At 36.7% G+C, this 21,351-nt stretch overlaps 1 protein-coding gene across 1 annotated transcript in view; it reads right to left on the minus strand.

Annotated features, from left to right (window-relative positions):
* cog6 (component of oligomeric golgi complex 6) overlaps positions 1 to 21,351 on the minus strand; it is a 47,653-nt gene that overhangs the window by 9,614 nt on the left and 16,688 nt on the right. The window contains exons 5-16 of the mRNA XM_083548393.1: positions 16,353 to 16,464; positions 13,412 to 13,494; positions 13,236 to 13,306; positions 12,825 to 12,918; positions 9,833 to 9,961; positions 8,274 to 8,365; positions 7,510 to 7,574; positions 5,497 to 5,588; positions 5,256 to 5,373; positions 2,357 to 2,488; positions 1,432 to 1,599; positions 597 to 704 (exon numbers count right to left, since the gene is read on the minus strand). Coding sequence (XP_083404519.1) covers positions 597 to 704; positions 1,432 to 1,599; positions 2,357 to 2,488; positions 5,256 to 5,373; positions 5,497 to 5,588; positions 7,510 to 7,574; positions 8,274 to 8,365; positions 9,833 to 9,961; positions 12,825 to 12,918; positions 13,236 to 13,306; positions 13,412 to 13,494; positions 16,353 to 16,464 — 1,264 coding nt within the window. The remainder of the gene's footprint in view (positions 1 to 596; positions 705 to 1,431; positions 1,600 to 2,356; positions 2,489 to 5,255; positions 5,374 to 5,496; positions 5,589 to 7,509; positions 7,575 to 8,273; positions 8,366 to 9,832; positions 9,962 to 12,824; positions 12,919 to 13,235; positions 13,307 to 13,411; positions 13,495 to 16,352; positions 16,465 to 21,351) is intronic.

The following is a 21,351-nucleotide window of genomic DNA, read 5'->3' on the forward strand; positions in this document are numbered from 1 at the left end:
CAAAGTGCACTTTTCAGCAGAAGATATGAAGTATGTATGTGACATGTAAGAAAAATAAGAATTAATTATAAATAAATAAAAAATTATATTTAAAAAGATATACAAAAAAAAGGGCTTCTTTATAGACACAAAACAACCAATATATGATTGACACTGTTAGCTAATGCTATTTTCTCATATCATATAGAACCAGATAATATGGTAAATCTTACTGGTTACATCTTACTGGTTAAACACTGTACTGAATACAGTAATGATAAATGTATTGTATTAAATAATGTTATGATAAACGTATTGAATACAGCAATGATGAAATACTGCATTGAATACAGTAATGATAAATGTATTGTATTAAATAATGTTATGATAAACGTATTAAATACAGCAATGATGAAATACTGCATTGAATACAGTAATGATAAATGTACTAAATACTGTCATTATAAATGTATTGAATATTGTAATGATAAACGATTATATTCTATGACCGTTTTTCGTTACTTATATACATATGCACATTTGTGTAACAATAACTACCACTTTCAGGTTAGCCAGCAATAAAACACAAATGGCCTGAGCAGTTATGATGCACTTACCTGCTCAGAGTTGTGCTGCTGAACGCAGTTGTAAATGTAGCCAAGACCTGCTCGTGTCAGTACGTAGGAGGCCTGCTCATTGATCAGAGTGTCCAAATGAGCCTCGATCTAATATGTAAAACAAAACAAAACAACCAAAGTGTTCACACATGTTTACTCTGTCACTGTCATATTTCAGCCTACAAGGATTGAAGCCTGAGATTATAAGTTATTATAAGGAAGGTCAGAAATTCTGCAGCATTAACACTGAAAGAGCTCAAATTAATGATTTTATTTGACACATCATTGCATTGTTTTTGCATTTGTTTTTGAAAATAAAAGAATGTGTCCCTGAGCATCTTTCACTAGAATTTTTATACAGTAACTAGTCTCTGAGTAAGAAATAATTTATGGCATAATACAATTTGAATGTATGATGTGGAGGCAAAGAAGATCCTATCTTATCACTAGGACAAGCTAAAGCATGTCTAAGAAACAAGCTCAATAAAGCAAAAAACGAGGTGTTGCAATACGATTACAATCATTTAAGTCAATTATTTCAAATAATTGTTAGCGAGAGAGAGACTAAGTGTGTGTAAATGACCTGCATCTGTGCATGTTAGCCGTCTTACTTTGTATGCAATTGTATTTTTACTGTACGTTATGATGGGTAAAATTGTTTGTATAAGTACACAGTTAAGTACACACCATCTTCCAGCCAATTTAAATCAAGTATTCAGTCAGACCAGTATACCTGTATATGCCACTGTATACTGTATAATTTCCAACTAATGTATTGGTGTTTACACTAGTGATCTACTGTTACATTCTGATTGTATTTACAGGTGCACGATACCTGGAACTCGAGCATTTCTAGCCGCTTGTCTGTGAACTCAAAGAGGGCCAGAGTGGTTTTCATCATGTATAGAGAATTCACCATGTAGGTGGCCATGTCCGCTGTGCCCAGGTTGCTTGCAGACACTGTGCAAAGCTGAAGAAGGGGGTCCAGGATACATGATAACACCTGAACACCGCAACAGTAAAACATAATAAAAATACAAAAATAGTCATTCTGAAAATGAAGTGATAAAAGGTAAATGAAATAAAAATTAAGCATGTGTCAATTATGCAGATAATTAATAATTGGACAAATTGTGTGGAAGATTTTGACCCCGATTTGTCTTTGGCAGTCATTTTTAGGTTATTGTCCCGTTGCTTATTGTAAAACACTTTTTGAGGAGAAAAGACAGTGAACCATTGCATATGTTAGACAAAGTCTTCATCCGGTTGTGAAAACAAACAAAAGAGCTTTTAAAATTATTTTTAAAAACCCCTCAGAAATAAGGGCCTTGATTGGCTGTCATTTTCTTTTCTGTTTATTATTATACTTTTTTTTTTTTCTTTTTTTTTACAGTTTCCACCATGTCATGTTTACTGTAATGGTTTCCTGTCTGTAAAAGCTCACACCACAGCTCTGCCTGCTCTTGGCACTTTAAACCTATTGTAATCTGGCCTTCTGCTATGAAGGAGGATGATGAGAGGTTTATGACTTGTGGCGAAGCCTTTATATTTCTATTGTTGAAATCTTCTACAAACAGCAGATTTGTCTTGTAGTCTAAAGACTGTTGAGTTCAAGGTTAGTGAGAGATGATTTATGGTCCTACAACTATACTAAAAAAGAAAGAAGAAAAAAAAACAAAACAAGAAACAACAGTGAGAAAAAAAGTGCATGCATTAGTGAGATGAATCTAGCCCTGTGATATCTTTAGTGGGGTTTTAACCTGAGCAAAGTCAGCCTGGCGGGCATCTAGAGGAAGCACAGAAGAGTCATGTGATGCGAGCACTTCTCTGAGGAGAGACAGTGTCTGGGTGAGAGACGCTGTGGGGCCCAGGTCAGGAGGAGGCAACTCCACCTGGATATATACGAGAGAAGTAAAAACAATACATTGAATAACAACTTCCATGCTGATGGTTTGATATTTCGCAGTTTTGTCAAAGATCAGCAGACAAAAAAAATACATTAAAACCGCCATAATATTTTTTTATTTAAAAAACTATCCCGTTAATTTATGTATTTATGTTTGTAATTTATGTCATTTTTCTTAGACAACAACACAACAGATTAATTATACAAATTATGTAAAAAAATTATACAAATCAAACTTTTTTTAAATTAAAATGTCATTTAATTCACAAATATTTTGCTAGTAAATAAAAAAAAATATTAATGGAAAAAATGATCACCTGATGTTTATATATAGTAAATTAAATATTTCTGTCATTTCCACTAAGTGCCACTCTTCCTCTTCACACACTTAATATCACTCTAACTTGAGAGAATGAGACTAACCCTTCCAGTGCTTACTAATTAAAAAGTGAGCTATTCTATCCATCTCTCCATGCCAGCAAGTCCTGCTTCTCTGAAGCATCTAATGGAGCTCATTAGCTCTGGCAAGCGTTCCTGGCACCTGCCACTGGCCCCTGATATATAACCTCCCTGAGCCTGAGCTTATTCAATTAGTGTGCTCCTAAGGTGCCGATTCTCTCAGTAGAGTGGCGAGACCACCTTGTTGTTTCAATTGATCGAGCTGTCGATGAAACCGCCTTCCGAGGAAGTCCGACCGTGTTCGCTGATATTTTGGTGGTAATTTAAGAGGCGCTGGTGTGAGGTTGCTGTTTTGTTGCCTGGTGTAATCGTTTAAGCTGAGGCGTGCGGACCTGCTGTTTACAAGGTACACGTTCTTCCGAGGTTATTGACCTCAAAGATTAGGCGATAACAGAAAAGAAGGATACTACAGGTCTTATGTAGCTTTGAGCGGTCATTGAGAATTTACCTGCTGTTGGCCTTCAATGTTTTGCTTTATGTAACATAAACAGACATAATGAATATAATAATATCTTTTAGGTTATAGCACTTTTCTATCGTGAGTCACTTTTCAATTGTGAGTCCTAAGTGATCTAACATGGAAAAATTACAGGATTTAATAAAGTATTCATAATAACACACATTAATAAAATAATCCATTCTGATTGGCCAGAAGATGCTGGCTCATTTTGGATAATGTAAAACGATAATGTAAAATTATGACAGCAATTTAAACTGAAGATGAAAGGAATTGACACATTGTCCAACAATAATTGAATTTACCCAACCAATTGGTTTTTAATAAAAAAAAACTTAAACTAATATAGTTCTGTATGAAATTACATCGTTAATATCATTGTTGAATGTGACACAATTTGTTAGGCAAGACTTATGGAAGGGATATGGTTAGGGTAAGTCTTCATTGTTGTAACAGTTGATATGTTTTCTTCAACAAGGCAAATGTAAACATCAGTTTCTCTTATCTCATCAAGTTGCCTGGTGTAGCTGCAATCTTTTGTAGCTGCTATAACGTAGGTGAACTAGAAAGTAACAAATATTATAAACTACCAATGGAAAACCGTGTGAGCAATGCAGCTACAGGAACTTAACTTCGGGGTTGTAACTAAGCAACTACACATGAGGCGATACATCGCATTACCCTGCCCTAGCAGCAGTAAGCAAGTAAATATAATTTCAAAATGAACCTAAGTAGCTTTTTCACATATTTGTACTTTACTGAAGTATTTCCATTTGGGGAGGTTTTACTTTAAGTTCACTACATTTCAAAGTCAAATATAGTACTTTTTACTCAACTGCATTTTGTGAAATCAGTCATTCCTTTTTTTTTTTTTTTTTTTTTTTTTAAGAGTGGTAAAAACTTAACTGGTCAAGCGTGCAGCAAGCCACCAATCAGGACCGAGCGTGCGCTCTGTTTTAGACTTAAAATATATCTACTTAGCACCAACATACAGTGTCAGTTCAACAGCAAGCAGAACATTTTGAAGGGAATAAATGATTGCTATAAAACTCCTGACTCCTGACTCAGGAGGTTTTGGGCTCATAATAATTTTAACAGATATCAATCAGTGTTTGACTCATTCATATCATTCTTAATACTGGTGTACTAAAAGTAACACAAAAATGATAATAGGAACATTATAGCCATAATAAATTATAGCTGTCTTGTGTTGTCTTTGCACTGTTTGCACCAGGTTGCACACATGCACTATATGTGGCGAGGACACTTACTAGTCGTTGGCCCTGTGTTTTCCTGTTTCTGTGATTGTTGTTTAATGTAGCATCAGGGTTCTGGAGGAACGCGGTTTCATTTCACTGTGTTCTGCGTCAGCTATATATGGTTGAAATGACAATAAAAGCTCCTTGACTTGACTTGAAATGATAATACTTTGGATACTTAAGTACATGCTTGTGTATTTATACTCATGGGAAAGTTTAAGGGGAGCACTTTTACTTTTACTAGAGTAATATTTTACTGAGTGTAACTCTAATTTCACTCAAGTACTGTACATGGTTTATGTACTTTGCCACCACTGGTTTCTAGTAACATGACACCCCAAAATGTACACATCCGAATCAGACATTAAAAACCCCAATATCTACAAATATGAAACTATTCCAATATTATTATATCTGTTCCTCTTTAAAACGAATTCAATTGCTCTTCTTCCTTATTTTACAGTAATGACAGTGACAAAATCTTGATGCTTTAATTCTTGATCTTTTCAAATACATTTATGATGTAACTGTGAAACATCATTGAACAAGCCCTAATTAATTCCTGCAATTTAATTTACCTTGTCCATAAGCCGGCTGGCATGAAGACCAAGGCTGTTGAAGAACATCTTCTTACTGAGAACATGCATCTCCTCTATAGTAATCAACAAAGATGCAACACTTGTGCCGATGATCCCACTGATGACAAATGAGAATAAAAAAAAAATTAATAAAAAAAAAAATTAATAAAAAAAAAAACTGTGTGAGATTATTTATCTAGCTTTGTAAGTGTTCGTTCATCATAGAGTAATCCTGATGTACCTGATGGTGTGGTGGTAGAACTTTAGCAGGTTGGAAAGTTTGTAGAGCAGCACAGCTCCGGGTTCTGCAACTATCACCTGCTCAATCCTCACCTGCACGAAACACAGGAAGTTAAAAGCATTAACACAATCAAATGCAATGAAGGGGAAAAGAGTGTGCTATTATCATCAACTAAGTAATAACACATGATTGCAAACTGGACCACAGTATAAATTTTTATTAATAAAGAATTACTGAAAATTTTACTGTTTAAAGTTGAATTAAAATATGTTGGACGGCCTAAAACAAGTTAGTTCCCATTATAACAGTAAGAAACAGTCACTCCCTCACAGGCCTTCCGGTCTCTTGAAAAAATGTTGTGAAACCAAAAAGCGCAAACAAAATTACTTTTACCTCTGAGTATTACAAAGTGCTGACATTGCAGACTTTTTCCATGAATATCCATTAAGTATTCTCTTATGAACAGCTTTACCAAATTAATAATTATAAAGATATTGGACAGTTGTAAATTAAGACAGTTGGCCATCCCAGCTGTTACTATAGAATCAATTATGTAACAAATTGAACATAACCCTTGCAGCTGGTTAATGGTTTTTACAAGTGTGTATTGTAACACAGGCTGCAGTGCATTCTGAAGTGATTGTTACTGCATCCTGTTTCTTTGGAAGCCTCCTTGCTTTACTCTTATAGTCTTCAGGGGACAAAAACAGCTATATAATATATGCACTATTTTTCAGGGCAGAACTGACATAAATCCATGCAACCAAAATATGGTGTACAATAATGATGATCATCATCATCTTCCGGCTGCTCCCGTTAGGGGTCATCCGTCTCCGCACTACTCTGTCCTCTACATCTGCCTCAATTAACCCAACTACCTGCATGTCTTCCCTGATCACATCCATAAACCTCCACCTCTTCTCCCTGCAACCGCACCACTAAACTGCCTTTCCTCTCATTCACACATATATACTCTGTCTTACTCCTACTGACTTTCATTCCCCTACTCTCACCACAAATCACAATATCATCTGCAAACATCATAGTCCATGGAGACTCCGGTCTGACCTTGTCCGTCATCCTGTCCATCAGCACTGCAAACAGGAAAGGGCTCAGAGCCGATCCTTGATGCAGTCCAACCACCACCTTAAACCAGTCTGTTGTTCCTACTGCACACTTCACTGCTGTCACACTGTCCTCATACATGTCCTGCACCACCCTCACATACTTCTCTGCCATACATGACTTCCTCATACAATACTACAACTCCTCTCTTGGCACTTTGTCGTACGCTTTCTCTAAATCCACAAACACTCAATGCAACTCATTCTGATGATCTCTATACTTCTCTATCAACATTCTCAAGCAAATAATGCATCTGTGGTGCTCTTCCTCGGCATGAAACCATACTGTTGCTCACAGATGGTCAACTCTTCTCTGGCTTCCACTACTCTTTCCCATAACTTCATGGTGTAACTGATCAACTTTATTCCCCTGTAGTTACTGCAGACCTGCACATCCCTTATTCTTAAAAAAACAGGTCCAGCACACTCCTTCTCCATCCTCTCACCTTCCAGAATCTTGCTGAACCAGCTGGTTAAAAACTCCACCACCCACAGATCCAAATTCTGTTTCGGTGTACAATAATGATGATTATTATTACTAATTGTTCAGTTTTTTACTTGGACTTGATCTATTATATATTTATTAGTATACCCTTCAGCCAGGGCGACTGCTTTCATCCTTTTAGTACAAAATCAACACAAAGAGCAATATCCTAGTTGAAACGTAGTTTTGAAGTGCCATTCAAAGTAAATGCTTTTCACTTAGCAAATAGCTGCTGTGAGTGTGTCCTACTTTGACGTGCCCTACGTACGTTTCATCATTAAGGAAAGTTGAAAGCCAATTTGAATCAACCTGCCTGAAAGAAGACTCATACATTACAATGCAAAGTGAGCTGGTTAAACTACAGATGTAATGGCCGAGTGTAGCCAATGTACTCTACACACTCACCTTAAGTGGCCTACACACTCCTTCAGTTATGTGTCCGACAATCTCCTGCATGCTGTCCTCAACACCTGTACAGCCAAAAACACGAGTACATGCAGTGACTACATAAAAAATCTGAAAATAGTGTCAAATTCAACCAAACCTAATGTACTATTCTATGTAATTTGAATCTCATTTTAATATACACATACCAGGCATAACATTGACATTATAACATTATCAAGTCAAGTAGCTTTTATTGTCATTTCAACCATATATAGCTGTCGCAGTACACAGTGAAATGAAACAGCGTTCCTCCTGAACCCTGATGCTACATACAACAACAATCACAGAACAGAAAACACAGGGCCAACGACTAGTAAGTGTCCTCGCCACATAAAGTGCATGTGGTCCGTTAAGTTGTTGTTGTTAATGATTGATGGGTCAGAACTGGTTTTGGCAGAAAGAGGTGGAACAGCACAATATTAAGCAGGTGGTTATAATGTTATGCCTGGTCTGTGTTGATGACCTTAACAATTATGAGTCTTTATTTTTATTTTTAAACAAAGTCTAAACAAATATCATTTATTAAAAACACAAATGCTCATAAAACGGTGGTGAACTGATAATACAAGTGCAGTTTTTTTCAAAATGTATAGGAAGAATATTTCTATGTAAAATTTAACTGCTCTTATTTCATTTTATGACCCGATTTTCAAATGTCCAAATTGCTTCCATCACACGTTTGAGTGTGTTGCTGTATTGTATAGGTCTTATAGATAATGTACCTCTCCCTGAAGTTTGTTTGAGCAGAGCTTCCAGATGCTCCTTCTCAGAGGCTGTGGTCTGGTGCAGCCATGCCAGCATGTCCCCTACATACCTAACACAGCAAAAAATAACACACACATGCAGCCTAAACATTACACGGTTTGGCGTCAGTGCCAAGACCTCACACTGAGCTGCTCAGGTTTTGTATATATTTGGCATGGTGCTGTTAAAACAGTGAACAAACCGAAAGTCAAGAGTACAAAGCTCTCAAAGAGCACTGTTCTTTTCTCAAAACAAATTATTAAGTTATTTCTCAAGAAAAAAAATCTGCATTCCTAGAATCTTGTAAAATCTGTCTTAGAAAAAACTGTTTTTCTTGAGCCTACAATCTAATTAAACTAAATTAAAACTACTTTTTAATAAAGTTTTTTTTTTTTCTCATTTCTTTCAATTTGTCCGTTTGTCCGTTTTTGTATGTTATATAGAGTGTAGGTGACTATTAGATTGTAGGCTCAAGAAAAACACTTCTAAGACAGATTTTACAAGATTCTAGGAACTGTACTGGAAAGAAATATATTCCCTCACATTCCCGCTGTTTTACATGTCACTCGGAAATCTTACGCAAGTATCAGGGTTCAAATCTGGTGATTGGCCAATGTTTACGTAATTTTCATTCTCCTAAATCCATTCAGGCACCCTCTAAGAGAGCAGTCCCGTCAGGATAAAAAATTTTCCATCATAAGTAAGAGAAGGTTAGTCAGATGAACTTTACACGGATGTGCATTGACCAAATCCTGCCACCAAAATACAACCCTAAAGCCCCAATTCTTCATTTAATGTGTCACCCATGTGTATATATTTTTAACCAAACACATCCTGAACAAATAGTGATGTTAAGTAAGGCATGTATATCTGCATCAGTAATGAGCATCTCCAACACACTGATGTATTACTACACTCCATGCATACTAAACATCTTGTCATTACACTTGTCTGTTTAAATAAATAAATAAATAAATAAATAAATAAATAAATAAAACAGCGCGGCAGTTCCGAGAACGGGCACATCTCGTGGTTTGTCAGCATTATACTGAGAACCTGATGTTCCCCAGGTTCTGAGAGGCGTTTTCAAAAGGAAGACGTTAAAACAGCAACAGGATATCACACTTGCCACCGTATCCAGAAATCCATAGATTTGCCCATCTTCCCTTTCTCTGAACCCCATCTAAGCTAACCGATTCCTTGAAGAAAACCTGAGGATTCCCTGGAAGGCAATCAGCTTGCTTTTAATGTCTTTAGGGGCCTGAATTGAATTTTTCACTTTAAAAACAGCCCAAAAAAAAAAAAAAAAAAAAAAGAAGGTTGGTATGAGGATGTGTCCTGTGTGTGTAATGTAATGAGATATGAAGTGGCTTTTAGTGCTAAATGACAGCATGGCCCTGAAGATGACCCTCAATTAGCTGTGAAACGAGCGGTTCATGTTTTGAATTAAAGGGGAAAAAAGAGGTATTGGGTTTTCAGTGTGCTTTTGAATAGATGGCTATAAAGTGATTGTGTATATTGTATCAATGTGTTTTACCTCATAGGATCATGTGAATGCATCTCTATTGGTCTGGGTGTGCCCCCTGGTCCCCCTCGTGTTAGTGCATCAATGAAGCCACGGACCACTGCGCTGCGCCTCGCTGTGCCAAATTCATCCAGTGCGTATCTGAATAAGAGGAATGAGAGAGAGAGAGAGAGAAAGAGAGAGAGAGAGAGAGAGAGAGAGAGAGAGAGAGAGAGAGAGAGAGAGAGAGAGAGAGAGAGAGGGTGAGAGAAGAATGGAACATAGAAAACAAAGCCCTCTTGTCCAAATTTTTAGCCCTGACCTCTAAAATGAGTGAGAGAAAAAATATGTGAGGTTAGAGAGACTTGGTCACACACACAAATGAAAACAATGGAGGCTCCCGGTTTGGGGCGGAAGAGTAGCACTGTTCTGATCTACGGGCTGAGAACAGAGTGAAGTAGACTAAACATTAGCTCTTCAACAGCCACAAAGAAGACGGAGGAGGAGAGGGGTGGAGGAACTTGGCACTCTTTACAGGAATACACTTTTTCACCGTCTCTCCGCTCTGGCCTTGGACTTCAACAGCCCATGTCTCAGTCAGGGACCGTGGGCACAGTGTGGTATAGCAAAAAAATCAAAAAGAAGAGGAAAAAGAAACACTCACATGAAGAGAGAACAAGCAGATGACAAAGAAATGAATGTTTACTTAAGGTGTAACAATGGGCTTAGAACTAGTATTACTAGTATAAGCTTTACCTTTGCTTTCCATACAAATAAACTGATCAGCCATAAAAATAACACCATCTGCCTAATATTTTGTAGGTCCCTGTTGGTGCTGCTGAAACAGTTCTGACCATCATGTCACAGACTCCACAATTGTCATTTTAAAGATCAAACATTTCAAGCATCAAATAGCTTTTAATTAAGATTATTATTATTATTATTTTTATAAAAACATAGCCAATTGATTACAATATTGCATTATAGTGCTGGATTGTCAAGCTCTACATTCCACTCATGCTCCCATAGTTTATTCTTTAACTGCAAGTTATTCCTGGCATGTTTAACCAAAAGAACGACAGAGGGATATTTGTATACTCTGTAGGAGGCAAACAGTGATAAGATAAAAACATTTGGCACAAAGTTTATACTGTCTATGGAAACAGTCACATACAGAACATCATCCTTAGAAATGTTTAATTGCACTAAACGGGATCATTTCTGAGAAAAAAGAAAAAAGCTCCTCATGCCAAAACACACCGCAATAACACTGCACATTCACATCGACAGAACTGAAACGACATTTACACATCCAACATTTGTTTTTAAGATTTTACTTTAAAAGGTTTTATAGATGGTAATACAAGAATATAACAAAATTTACAACAAAATCTCAAACGATTCTGCTAGTGGGCTAGTCCCCTCCCCTTCCTTGGATCATGTGGCCCTCTTAAGAATCAATAAACGTTAGTGAATGTCAACAAAAACGCTTGTGTACGAGTCCCCTTAGATGGCTTAAGCGTGAAAAGATGCACCTGAAAAACCGAATAATGAGCAATTCCTCGAAAATGTATTGGTCAATGGTCAAGTGTGTTCAAAACAAGCAAGACACTCATAAACTAAAACAAAACATAAAACCAGTTGTTGATTGTCCAGGCAACACTACGCATTATTAAGAACCGAGTGTCTGTAAGCTTTTCGACTGTTTTAGTCAGAATTATTAAGTTTTTATTGTATTTTGAGGACTTCACACTTGCTGTGTGAAATCGCTTATTAAGGGGAGGACTTAATAAAATAAAAAAAACCTGCATTTAAAATGTTCCTTGTTACTTTTTGAAAATATTACAAAGGTGTAAGGTATATTTAAAGGTATGGCGTTGTAAACACCATGCTGCATTAAAGGTACACCGTAATACTAAGGTTATTGTTATCTCCTACAATCAATATATTTATTCAGCGATCACTCAGTACATGGGACTCAGTTGATCAAAAATCTAACATACATGTTGACAACTTTTTTGCAAGCATTTCCCTCCATTGTTAAGTGGCTGCTTCTCAGTAGGACATTTGTAAGCTATTAGTTGTGACATTTAAGGCTGCACAGTTCTGAGCTCAGCAGGTCTTAGTGTCTCAGGTCTGAGCAGCAGTAGATTCTACACAAGAGTGGTGTTTCAGTGCTTCTACTTTGTACAGCACATTTCTTAAAAAACTCACTTTTGACCGAATATTGCATTTCAAAGCTACCGGTGTGGTCTTTAATTCATTTGCATGCTCTTTATGATAAATATTCTCCTTTACAGCACTGTTCTTACTTCCATTCCAATGCTATTGAAATTATTTCATCAGCTGTAGTAAGCGTTGGTATAAATCTGCCACCATGTGGTTATTGTGAAGAACAGCAATTTGTAGGTGAGGCATATTCGTAGGTATTCATTAAAAAAACATTTTAATAATTGCCACATAAAATATGTTTGATCACAGGAATTGAAACAAAACTGGTATAGAAAATGTGTCCCATTTGCCAACTCACACACATTTCTCACACTATTTACACTGACCAGACATCATTTTATAGCCACCGATCAGGCAAAACATGATGACCTCCTTTCGCTACCAGATGACCTCCTTTCGCTACCAGAACAGCCCTGACCCATCGAGCATTAAGAGCATTAACGTCTTCAGTAATTTGACCTACAGGAGCTCGTCTGTTGAATCGGACCACACGAGTCAGCCTTCGCTCCCAACTATTATCACAACGTTAAAGGTGAACAATTCTTTGGGATGTGTTTGAATGAATAGAACTAAAATTTCTCTTTACTTTGAAACCCAAATCTGTTCCAGCATGACAATACCCCGTGCAGAAACTCCATAAACACACCGTTTACATGGGATAGAGTGGAAGATCTTAAATGACCTGATATAGAGCTTTGACTAAATCCCTAATGAACACCATTGGAAAGATTTGGAACACTGACTGAACCACAGGCGTGAGTATGAGTGTATATATATCTGTGTTTGTACTCACTTATAAAGAACAGGCCGGTCCTGTAAAGACTCCATGGCTTGACTGAGCACAGGAGGAACATCACACGTCTCCTGAGTCAACCCCCGACATTCATCTATGATAAAGCATGTTGAGGAGCGAAAGACCAGGCGAGAAAAAAAAAGAAAGAGACACAAGATTGAGTAAGAGAAATAAACAATCAATATGAAATAAATAAATAAAAAATGGTGTGTTTGATATTTAAGGAAGAAAACACTACCTTTATTTATGGCTTTTCATTTTATTAAGAACAGTAAGTAATTAGTCAGTATTGGTCTGTGACTCATTTTTTTTTTTTTTTAACACTCCCTCACAGCAGCTGTCACGATCGCAAAAATGTGTCACCTTTCTACAATCGTGTTTTAATGTGCATGTGCGTGAACAAACACTCACTTTGAGTCCAGCGGTACAGCTGCTCATACGATGTCTCCTGCAACACTGCCATTTGTTCCATAATCTCAAGTCTGAGGTTATAAAAAAATAATAATTAATAAATAAATAAACCAGGACAATAAAAGAAAAAGTTTGCATGTCGAAGTCAAAGCGATTTTTCTCTCTCGTTCTCTCACCCTGCTGTTTGCTGGTTGGTCCTCAGCAGAACCTTCACATCTTCATGAATATTCTTTGCACGATTCAGGGCTTTAAAGAAATCCTGCATCCCAAAAAAAAAAAAAAGGAATACAATGTACACTGTATTACAGACTCTGACTCGTGCTTTAGCACTTTATACACTGTGTGCACAATTATTAGGTCCAAGCTGTATAAACTTGAATGCTTATTGGACTTAATGCATATCAGGCGATGTGTATTTGTGCAACGAGGGATGGTGTGGCCTAAGGAGATTCTTCTCCTCAGGAAATATGGGCCTTTAAAAAGATTTAACTGACTCTAAAAAGTCAAAAATTTTAAAAAGTCTTTCACAGGGATGCAGCACTCTTGAAATATCTAAGATACTGGGGCGTGATGACAGCACCATCAAACGTTTTGTTTGATGCAAATTTACTGCCAAAGATTTGAGAAGAATCAAACATGAAGCTACCAGGAACCCATTATCCTCCAGTGCTGCCATATTCCACAACCAACCTGGAATGTCAAGAAGTACGAGGTGTTCAGTTCTCAGAGACATGGCCAAGGTAAGAAAGGCTGAAACCCGACCACCTCTGAACAAGACACATAAGTTGAAACGTCAAGAATGGGCCAAGAAATATCTGGACAGATTTTTCAAAAGGTTTTGTGGACTGATGAGATGAGAGTGACTCTTGACAGATCAGATGGATGGGCCCGTGGTTGGATGAGTAACGGACACAGAGCTCCACTTCGACTCAGACGGCAGCAAGGTGGAGGTGGGGTACTGGTATGGGCAGGTATTTTTAAAGATGAGCTAGTTGGACCTTTTTGGGTTGAAAATAGACTCAAAATCAACTCTCAGACCTACTGCCAATTTTTAGAAGACACTTTCTTCAAGCAGTGTTACAGGAAAAAATCTACATCTTTCAAGAAGACTTCACATGCATCAAAGTACTCCACTGCATGGCTGGCCAGTAAAGGGCTTAAAGATGAAAAACTAATGACATGGCCCCCTTTTTCACCTGACTTAAACCCTATTGAGAACTTCTGGGCCCTTCTTAAGCAGGAAATGTACAGTAAAGGTAAACAGTACACCTCTCTGAATAGTGTCTTGGAGGCTGTGAATGTGGCTTCACAAAAAGTTGATTCTGAGCAGATCAAGAAACTGACTGACTCTGTAAATGGAAGGCTTGTGACTGTTATGGAATAAAAGCGTGGCTATATTGGTCACTGAGGTTTTCTTTTTAAAATTTCATAAATGTTTATTTGTAAATTTTTTATTTTGTTTATTATTCTCACATTAACAGTAGAAAATAAACAAGTGAGATGGGAAAATCCTTGTTTTTGATTTAGTTGCATAATATTTCTGCACACTTAGTTGATAATGGTGTACATGTAGATATTCTCTTAAGAAAGACAAAACTTCACTTTTACTACTTAAATGTTCAGGTTTGCGGGTTTGTTAACATTCTGGATTGACAAAGAGCACTGTAGTTGTACAATAAAAAAATGAATCCTCAAAAATACAACTTGCCTGATAATTGTGCACACAGTGTATAATGAAATAAATTCAAAGTTAGCAGTTATTTCAATCCTAAATCCACTACATCCTACTATTAATTCCTAAATAATATTCTTAATAAGCTAGTGTCCGTGCTCTAGTTTGGTTACAGCTGTATATGAAAAATAAAAGGTTACAGGAAGATACTGTAATCAGTGATAGGATGGTGTGATGGTCTTCCCACCCTGCAGTTGATTATTTCATAACAGCACATCATAAATAGTTCCTCTAATAGCTTACTGAATTTAGAATTGTGAGAGAAAAATTGGGAATATTATATTATGCCTATGTTTAAAATAAGAGTTTTTGCTGATGTAATGATTAATGTAGTTAATTACAGGAATGGATGTGATGTGTTTACTGATCAGGAGATAGTCTCCCTTGACCTGTGTTTAACCCTGTGTGGAAACCATATAGCAATTATAGATCAATTTGGTTGTCATTTTTAATGGTATTACCTCTGGCCTGTAAACACCAGAAGAAGAACAGATAGCAGACAATTTCCACGACGCCACCGATTACTTTATATAAGGATAACGTATGCCTTATAAAAGTTTATAGTCAATAGTTTGTTGGCAGTGTTTCCAATGTTTCCTCACCAGACTCTTTTTTCACTTGAAATGAAGGACTAGTGTCGTTGCAGAGAATCTGAACAGACCAAAGTACTCATTTGTGGACACTTCCTGAAATCTTACTGACGTCCACAAAACTTGACATTTCTTCCAAAAGGTATTAAAACAAATGCGTTACAGAAAATAAAATCACAATATTGAAGATTCTTTTTTCTGTTGTGTAAGTGATGTACACGTTCCTGTAAATCTGCTGTTACTGTACAACCAATATCCTATTCCAACAAACCTGTCATTTAAATGGCAGCTGCAAGTACTGTCCTTTTGACCAATCAGAATTTAGAATACCATAGCACCATGGTGTAAAGGCATTTCCTAACAACAAACACACTGAGAAGTTACTGTACATCCCAGCCAGTGATTAAACAACTGTGTTAAAGTAAGAAATAGCCAGCAGATACATTCCCTCACATTTTACAAACATTTCTTAAATGAATAAATATTGTGTACTTCATACAGTAGACACCTGGAAATCACACCCATATTTATCGCTCTTCCTCAAACTGTTCCAGAAAATTGGAAGCACACAATTGTTTAGAATGGCTCTGTATGCTTAAGCATTAATATTGCCCATCACTCAAACCAAACCTGCACCCCCTCAATCAAAACCAGTGCCTGAACTCTCTAAAGCGCTTGTAGTTAAAGGAAAAACCCACAGACATGCTTGACTAAAACAGAAACAGGATATCCAACAACTTCACACAGGGATGAATGTTCTGGTGTCCACATACGTGTAGTGTATTTGAATGGTACCTCAGTGATGGGGTCGTCACGAGCGTAGCGTAAAGTGGCCATTTCTTCACTGGTCAGCTGGAATTTGGAGAGAAAGACCTGGGCCACCTGTGCTCGCACCTCCAGACTGTGACTGGAAACAAAGAATAGACGTGAAATAATTACGGCGAGTAACAGAGCTGAACAAAAGTCACAAAAAGTCAATAAGATTAGGCAAATTAGTGGTGTTTTGGCACAGGCACAGCACTGATTATTCACAGGCAACTTTAATTAGCGTTAAATGTTCAATATGCAAAGGTCTCTCCGTCCTCTTTATTCACTGGAACAGAACTGCATATTGCAGTTATAGTGCTGTACAATGCAAGTGATTCGCTTATTAAGACAAAATGTATACAAAATTGTCACAGCTGGAGAATAAGTGGTTTGGCATTATTACAAATAAATCAGTGACATATAATGAAAAATATATAACACGTTACTACTTGTATTACTGTTTACACTGCAAAGACTTTCAGTGTTCTAAACTTCAGTACATTTATTGAAATTTTGCTTTTTACAATGTTCATGCCAATGTGAGCACCAACAAAATTCAAGCACCTTTAAGTCAAACCCCGAACAATACAAATGTGCCACTAGATGGCAGTAATGATCTTTAAAAAAAAAAAAACTTAATCCTAAATTCCACTTTGCAAATTTCACATGAAAATAAGAAAAGGGAGGAAAAATCGCAGAGAGAATAAAAGATGACAAGTACAAACAAGCATGAACTTCCCTGTAGTAGAACAATAGCTGAGCTGTAAGGTTCTCATGGGAGAACCGTTCTCTTCTGCAGCCTCTTTCCATTACTCAGCTGTCTTATTCTCACCACTTCTCCTGACATGACACCGGCAATTTGATTTACAATCTACAGCACAGCATGATGAAGAACAACTAAATCATGTTGAAGTTTGAATAGAAATCATGTTCTGCTGACTCTCAAGGGGCAGTTCCACAGGGAAAAGGGTTACAGTCAAAGTGGCCACGTTTTAGTTTCTCACACAGGAACGGTGCAGCATCCAAACCAGCAGAATAGAGCTGCATTCAAAAATGATAAAAGCATCTCTTAACTAGCTGATTTAGGAAAAATCCTCAGTGCTAAAACTTCATTGCGGGGAATGGCAATAACATAAGTTAGAAAGTCGTGCACTAGGCGTGTAACTGTACACAGAATTCACGGTTCGGTACGTAACTCACTTTTTAAGTCACGGTTCGGTTAAATTTCTTTATCGGTTAAGGGGAAGAAATGCAAAACATAAAACTGCTTGTCGTTTTTTTATTGACGCAGTTTATTATTACTAGTATTTGTGAGCATCAATAGTTTACATTTTTTATTACATTTTTAACCTACTTGGTTAAATAATATATAATTATTGTTTTATTTAAAAAATACATAAATAAATCAATTAAATCGAATAAATCAAATAAACGCAATGCACTTTATTATATATATTTTTTAAATTGCATAATCTATTAAACTGGCAGAGTTTAAGTAATTTAAAAAAATGATAATTAATGGAAAACAGTTATTCAATAGTTTATTTGCTAGACCTCATTCAGCTAATACAGATGTGTATGTGTGTGTGTGTGTGTGTGTGTGTTTTACATTTAATATTTAATTTTCTCAAGATATTTGACTTATTTCAGCATACTTTAACAAACTTCTTTTTTTCTTCTATCCTTCCTTCCTTCCTTCATTCACTCGATATGCGGAATTGTCACAATTTTTTACTTTTAACAGGAATTCTTGAAAATGAATCCACTTTGCTAGCGTTACTCACAACAACGCACTAGAAATCTTATTTCCGGTACGAAGTGAGTAGCCACAGTGACACTGCGTTCTGTGTTCACTCAAGTTTCTTTTTTATACCCTTTGGTATTGTTGTGTATGTTTTCAAGTTTAATAATAATTATAAAATAAATCACTAAAAAAATGCGAGGCGGAGACTAAACAAACTTAATAATCACATAATACGTTCCTGAGATTTTACATATGTTCCTCGCATAAAAAGGACTGCATTCGGTACACGTGCACCGTTACACCCTATGGTGCATGTATGTTACCTACTACAGGAAGTGGACGCAGTAGTCGAGTGTTTTGACAACTCTGATGAATGGACTTGTGCAGTGCAGAACTAGAAACAGCAAAGTCAGGTTAAACATCTAGTAGTAAATATCCTCTCCGGACTAAACATCACTCAGAACTGAACAGTTGAACATCGCCTAATCTTTTTCTAATCTTCACCTGTCGAGTTTCTGCGAGTCTGTGCACAGTGCAGCCCCAGAATCCTGTTCTGGTATCCGATGTGATCCTCAGCTGTTGTAGCGCATTCACCTCAAGGTTTATTGTGTCTTGTGTTCTAAGATGCTTTTCTGCTGAAGATTGTAAATATGACTTACTGTAGACTTCCTGCCCCTGTTTGAGTAAATGTGGTTCTATTCAAGCAGCCAGTGGATGCCTTTATCCTATATTGATATCTAAACACATTCATATTTGGCAAGGATAGAGCAATTACATTGAGTTATTTTTGATGGATTTTTATATACAAGAGTATAACAATTAAGTGTATTTTATTTATTTTAATATAATTTTAATAGTGTAATAGGAGACTAGATTTTATATATACTGTATGTATATATACTGTATGTATGTATGTATGTATGTATGTGTGTGTGTGAGAGAAAGAGAGAGAGAGAGAGAGAGAGAGAGAGAGAGAGAGAGAGAGAGAGAGAGAGAGAGAGAGAGAGAGAGAGAGAGAGGGAGATCAAATACGGATACGAATTCTGTGTTTCCTGTTCTATACAGCATGTTTGTATTCCACAGTTGCAGTCTGCCAAACTGGTTTAAACTCAATTACCAAACCAAACTGTTTACGACTCACAGAGAGAAGAAAAAAAAAACATCCAATTAAAAATGACAAACAAAAGAGACTCTGGCTGGGACATTCACAAGCAATAAAAAAAAAAAAAAAAATGATTCTCTAATTCAGCTTTATCAGAGAAACACAAATCTGCTACAACAGATAAATTACAGCACAATTACTGTCTTTATCAATCAGTCAACTCAGTGTCCTCTAATATTTACCCTCAAAATCCCACATCGCTTCCTGTCTGATGACTAACTATGAAACGGCTTTACACAGGTATTGGGTAATGCTTAATCACACAATTCTTTCTTGATAAGAGAGTTAAAGATCTGCATGTAGATAGTGAGAGCTTCTGAGCTTGTTCACAAAGTGGAAGTGTTAAAAAAAAGAAATACTCAAAACTGAACACTGACGAGCAAAAAAACCCTTAAAAATCAAGAAAACAGAACAGGAATTTGCATTTAAGAACATTTTGTCCTCACCAAATAATCTTCTGTCTTTTCCTGTTGAAACTTTGCCCTGAAGACTCTTCAAACATACTAACTGTTACAAAGAGCTGCCTGCAGTCATGCCTTCCATAAATAATCATCTGCTTACAAAAAGCTCTTAAATGATATGAAATATCCTGCATACTATTCAAATCTGTGTGACTATTTTGCCATGAAATCAATAATATAGTAAACGTAATCGCACATTTTTCTCTGTTCTAAATGTACCTTAAATGAATACTTCAATGTTTCCACACGGACGGTTTAAATTGCCGGATGTGTGCATCATGATTTGAGACTTGGCGAATCAGTAAAACAAATGCTTAGTGATTAAACATTATTTTTGGTGGAGATAATTTTTGTTAGAAATGTGTGTTGCTTTAAAGTTTATAATTTCGCCTCTTTTTTCTTTATATTTTTCATCAAAATGGTCAAACAGAAATGCACGCTGCATTAATCGTGCGTTAATAAAATTAGTGCCGTTCAAATAAATTTGTGTTACGCATCTATCTATCTATCTATCTATCTATCTATCTATCTATCTATCTATCTATCTATCTATCTATCTATCTATCTATCTATCTATCTATCTATCAAGAGAGAGAGAGAGAGAGAGAGAGAGAGAGAGAGAGAGAGAGAACCTTCTTGAGAATTTTGCAGCACCTATAACTGTACATGAGATTTTATCACAGGGAACAGAATGTTTCAGATGGAACTAGTCATAAATGTCACATGTTGCCATAAGTCATTATAATGGTACATAATTAGATGGAACACAAGGACAGCTCCTGAGGGTAAGAGTGTGAAGACATGTTCTACCTGTATGTTGAGTATCGTCATGTGTGTTAGCAGCTTGGCAATGGGGTAGTTTCAAATCCACGCTGCAGCCTGTTACCTTAGATTAATCCGTGCTGCTGAAGCATTAGGAAACATGTTTACTTTGGGGGGGAGAGAAAGGAATAGATAAATGTACTGGTAATGAGCTGGCTGGCTTACTGATTTACACAGAGAGGACAAATCAACTGTAAGGTCTTACTAAAATGTGCCAATATGAGCCACCAGAAAAACTCTGCCGCAGGTTTAGAGCTGAACTAAAAAACTTCTATTCTGAAAAAAGACTCACCCAGATGCTGTTTCGATTGTAATGGCAAACTAGAACATTGTTCCTAAATCCCCCATAGGTAAATCATATCACCGTCACACTTATCAAAGCATTCATAAAACCCTTATGGATGGGGGCGAGGTCATTCTGGAAGAGTCCATGTCCGCCAAATGCTTTATCACTGGATAAAATGATGGAATTCATGTGCAGTGCTCTTTCTCTAACAAACCACAGCAGAAAACGTCTACAGCATACAACAAGACACCAGATCCCATCCTTCTTAGGGTCAAGCTTACGCCCCTTTAGTGTTCCCACTACTTGTTAAAAACCTGCTAAAGGATCACTTGTCTGACAGTCACTTTCTTCTACATCTCACACAGAACAGTGCATGTATTTTTTTTTTTTAAACCAATGATCGCTTAGTTCTGCTTCTTTGTTATTTCTAATTAGGGTTTACGCACTAATCTATAATTTCCTTCTTTGTGGAATTATCCTGAATGCTCTAAGAATTTTAGAAATGCCCATAG

This window comes from Silurus aristotelis (assembly GCF_946808225.1).
Source record: "Silurus aristotelis genome assembly, chromosome: 8".
NCBI lineage: Eukaryota > Metazoa > Chordata > Actinopteri > Siluriformes > Siluridae > Silurus > Silurus aristotelis.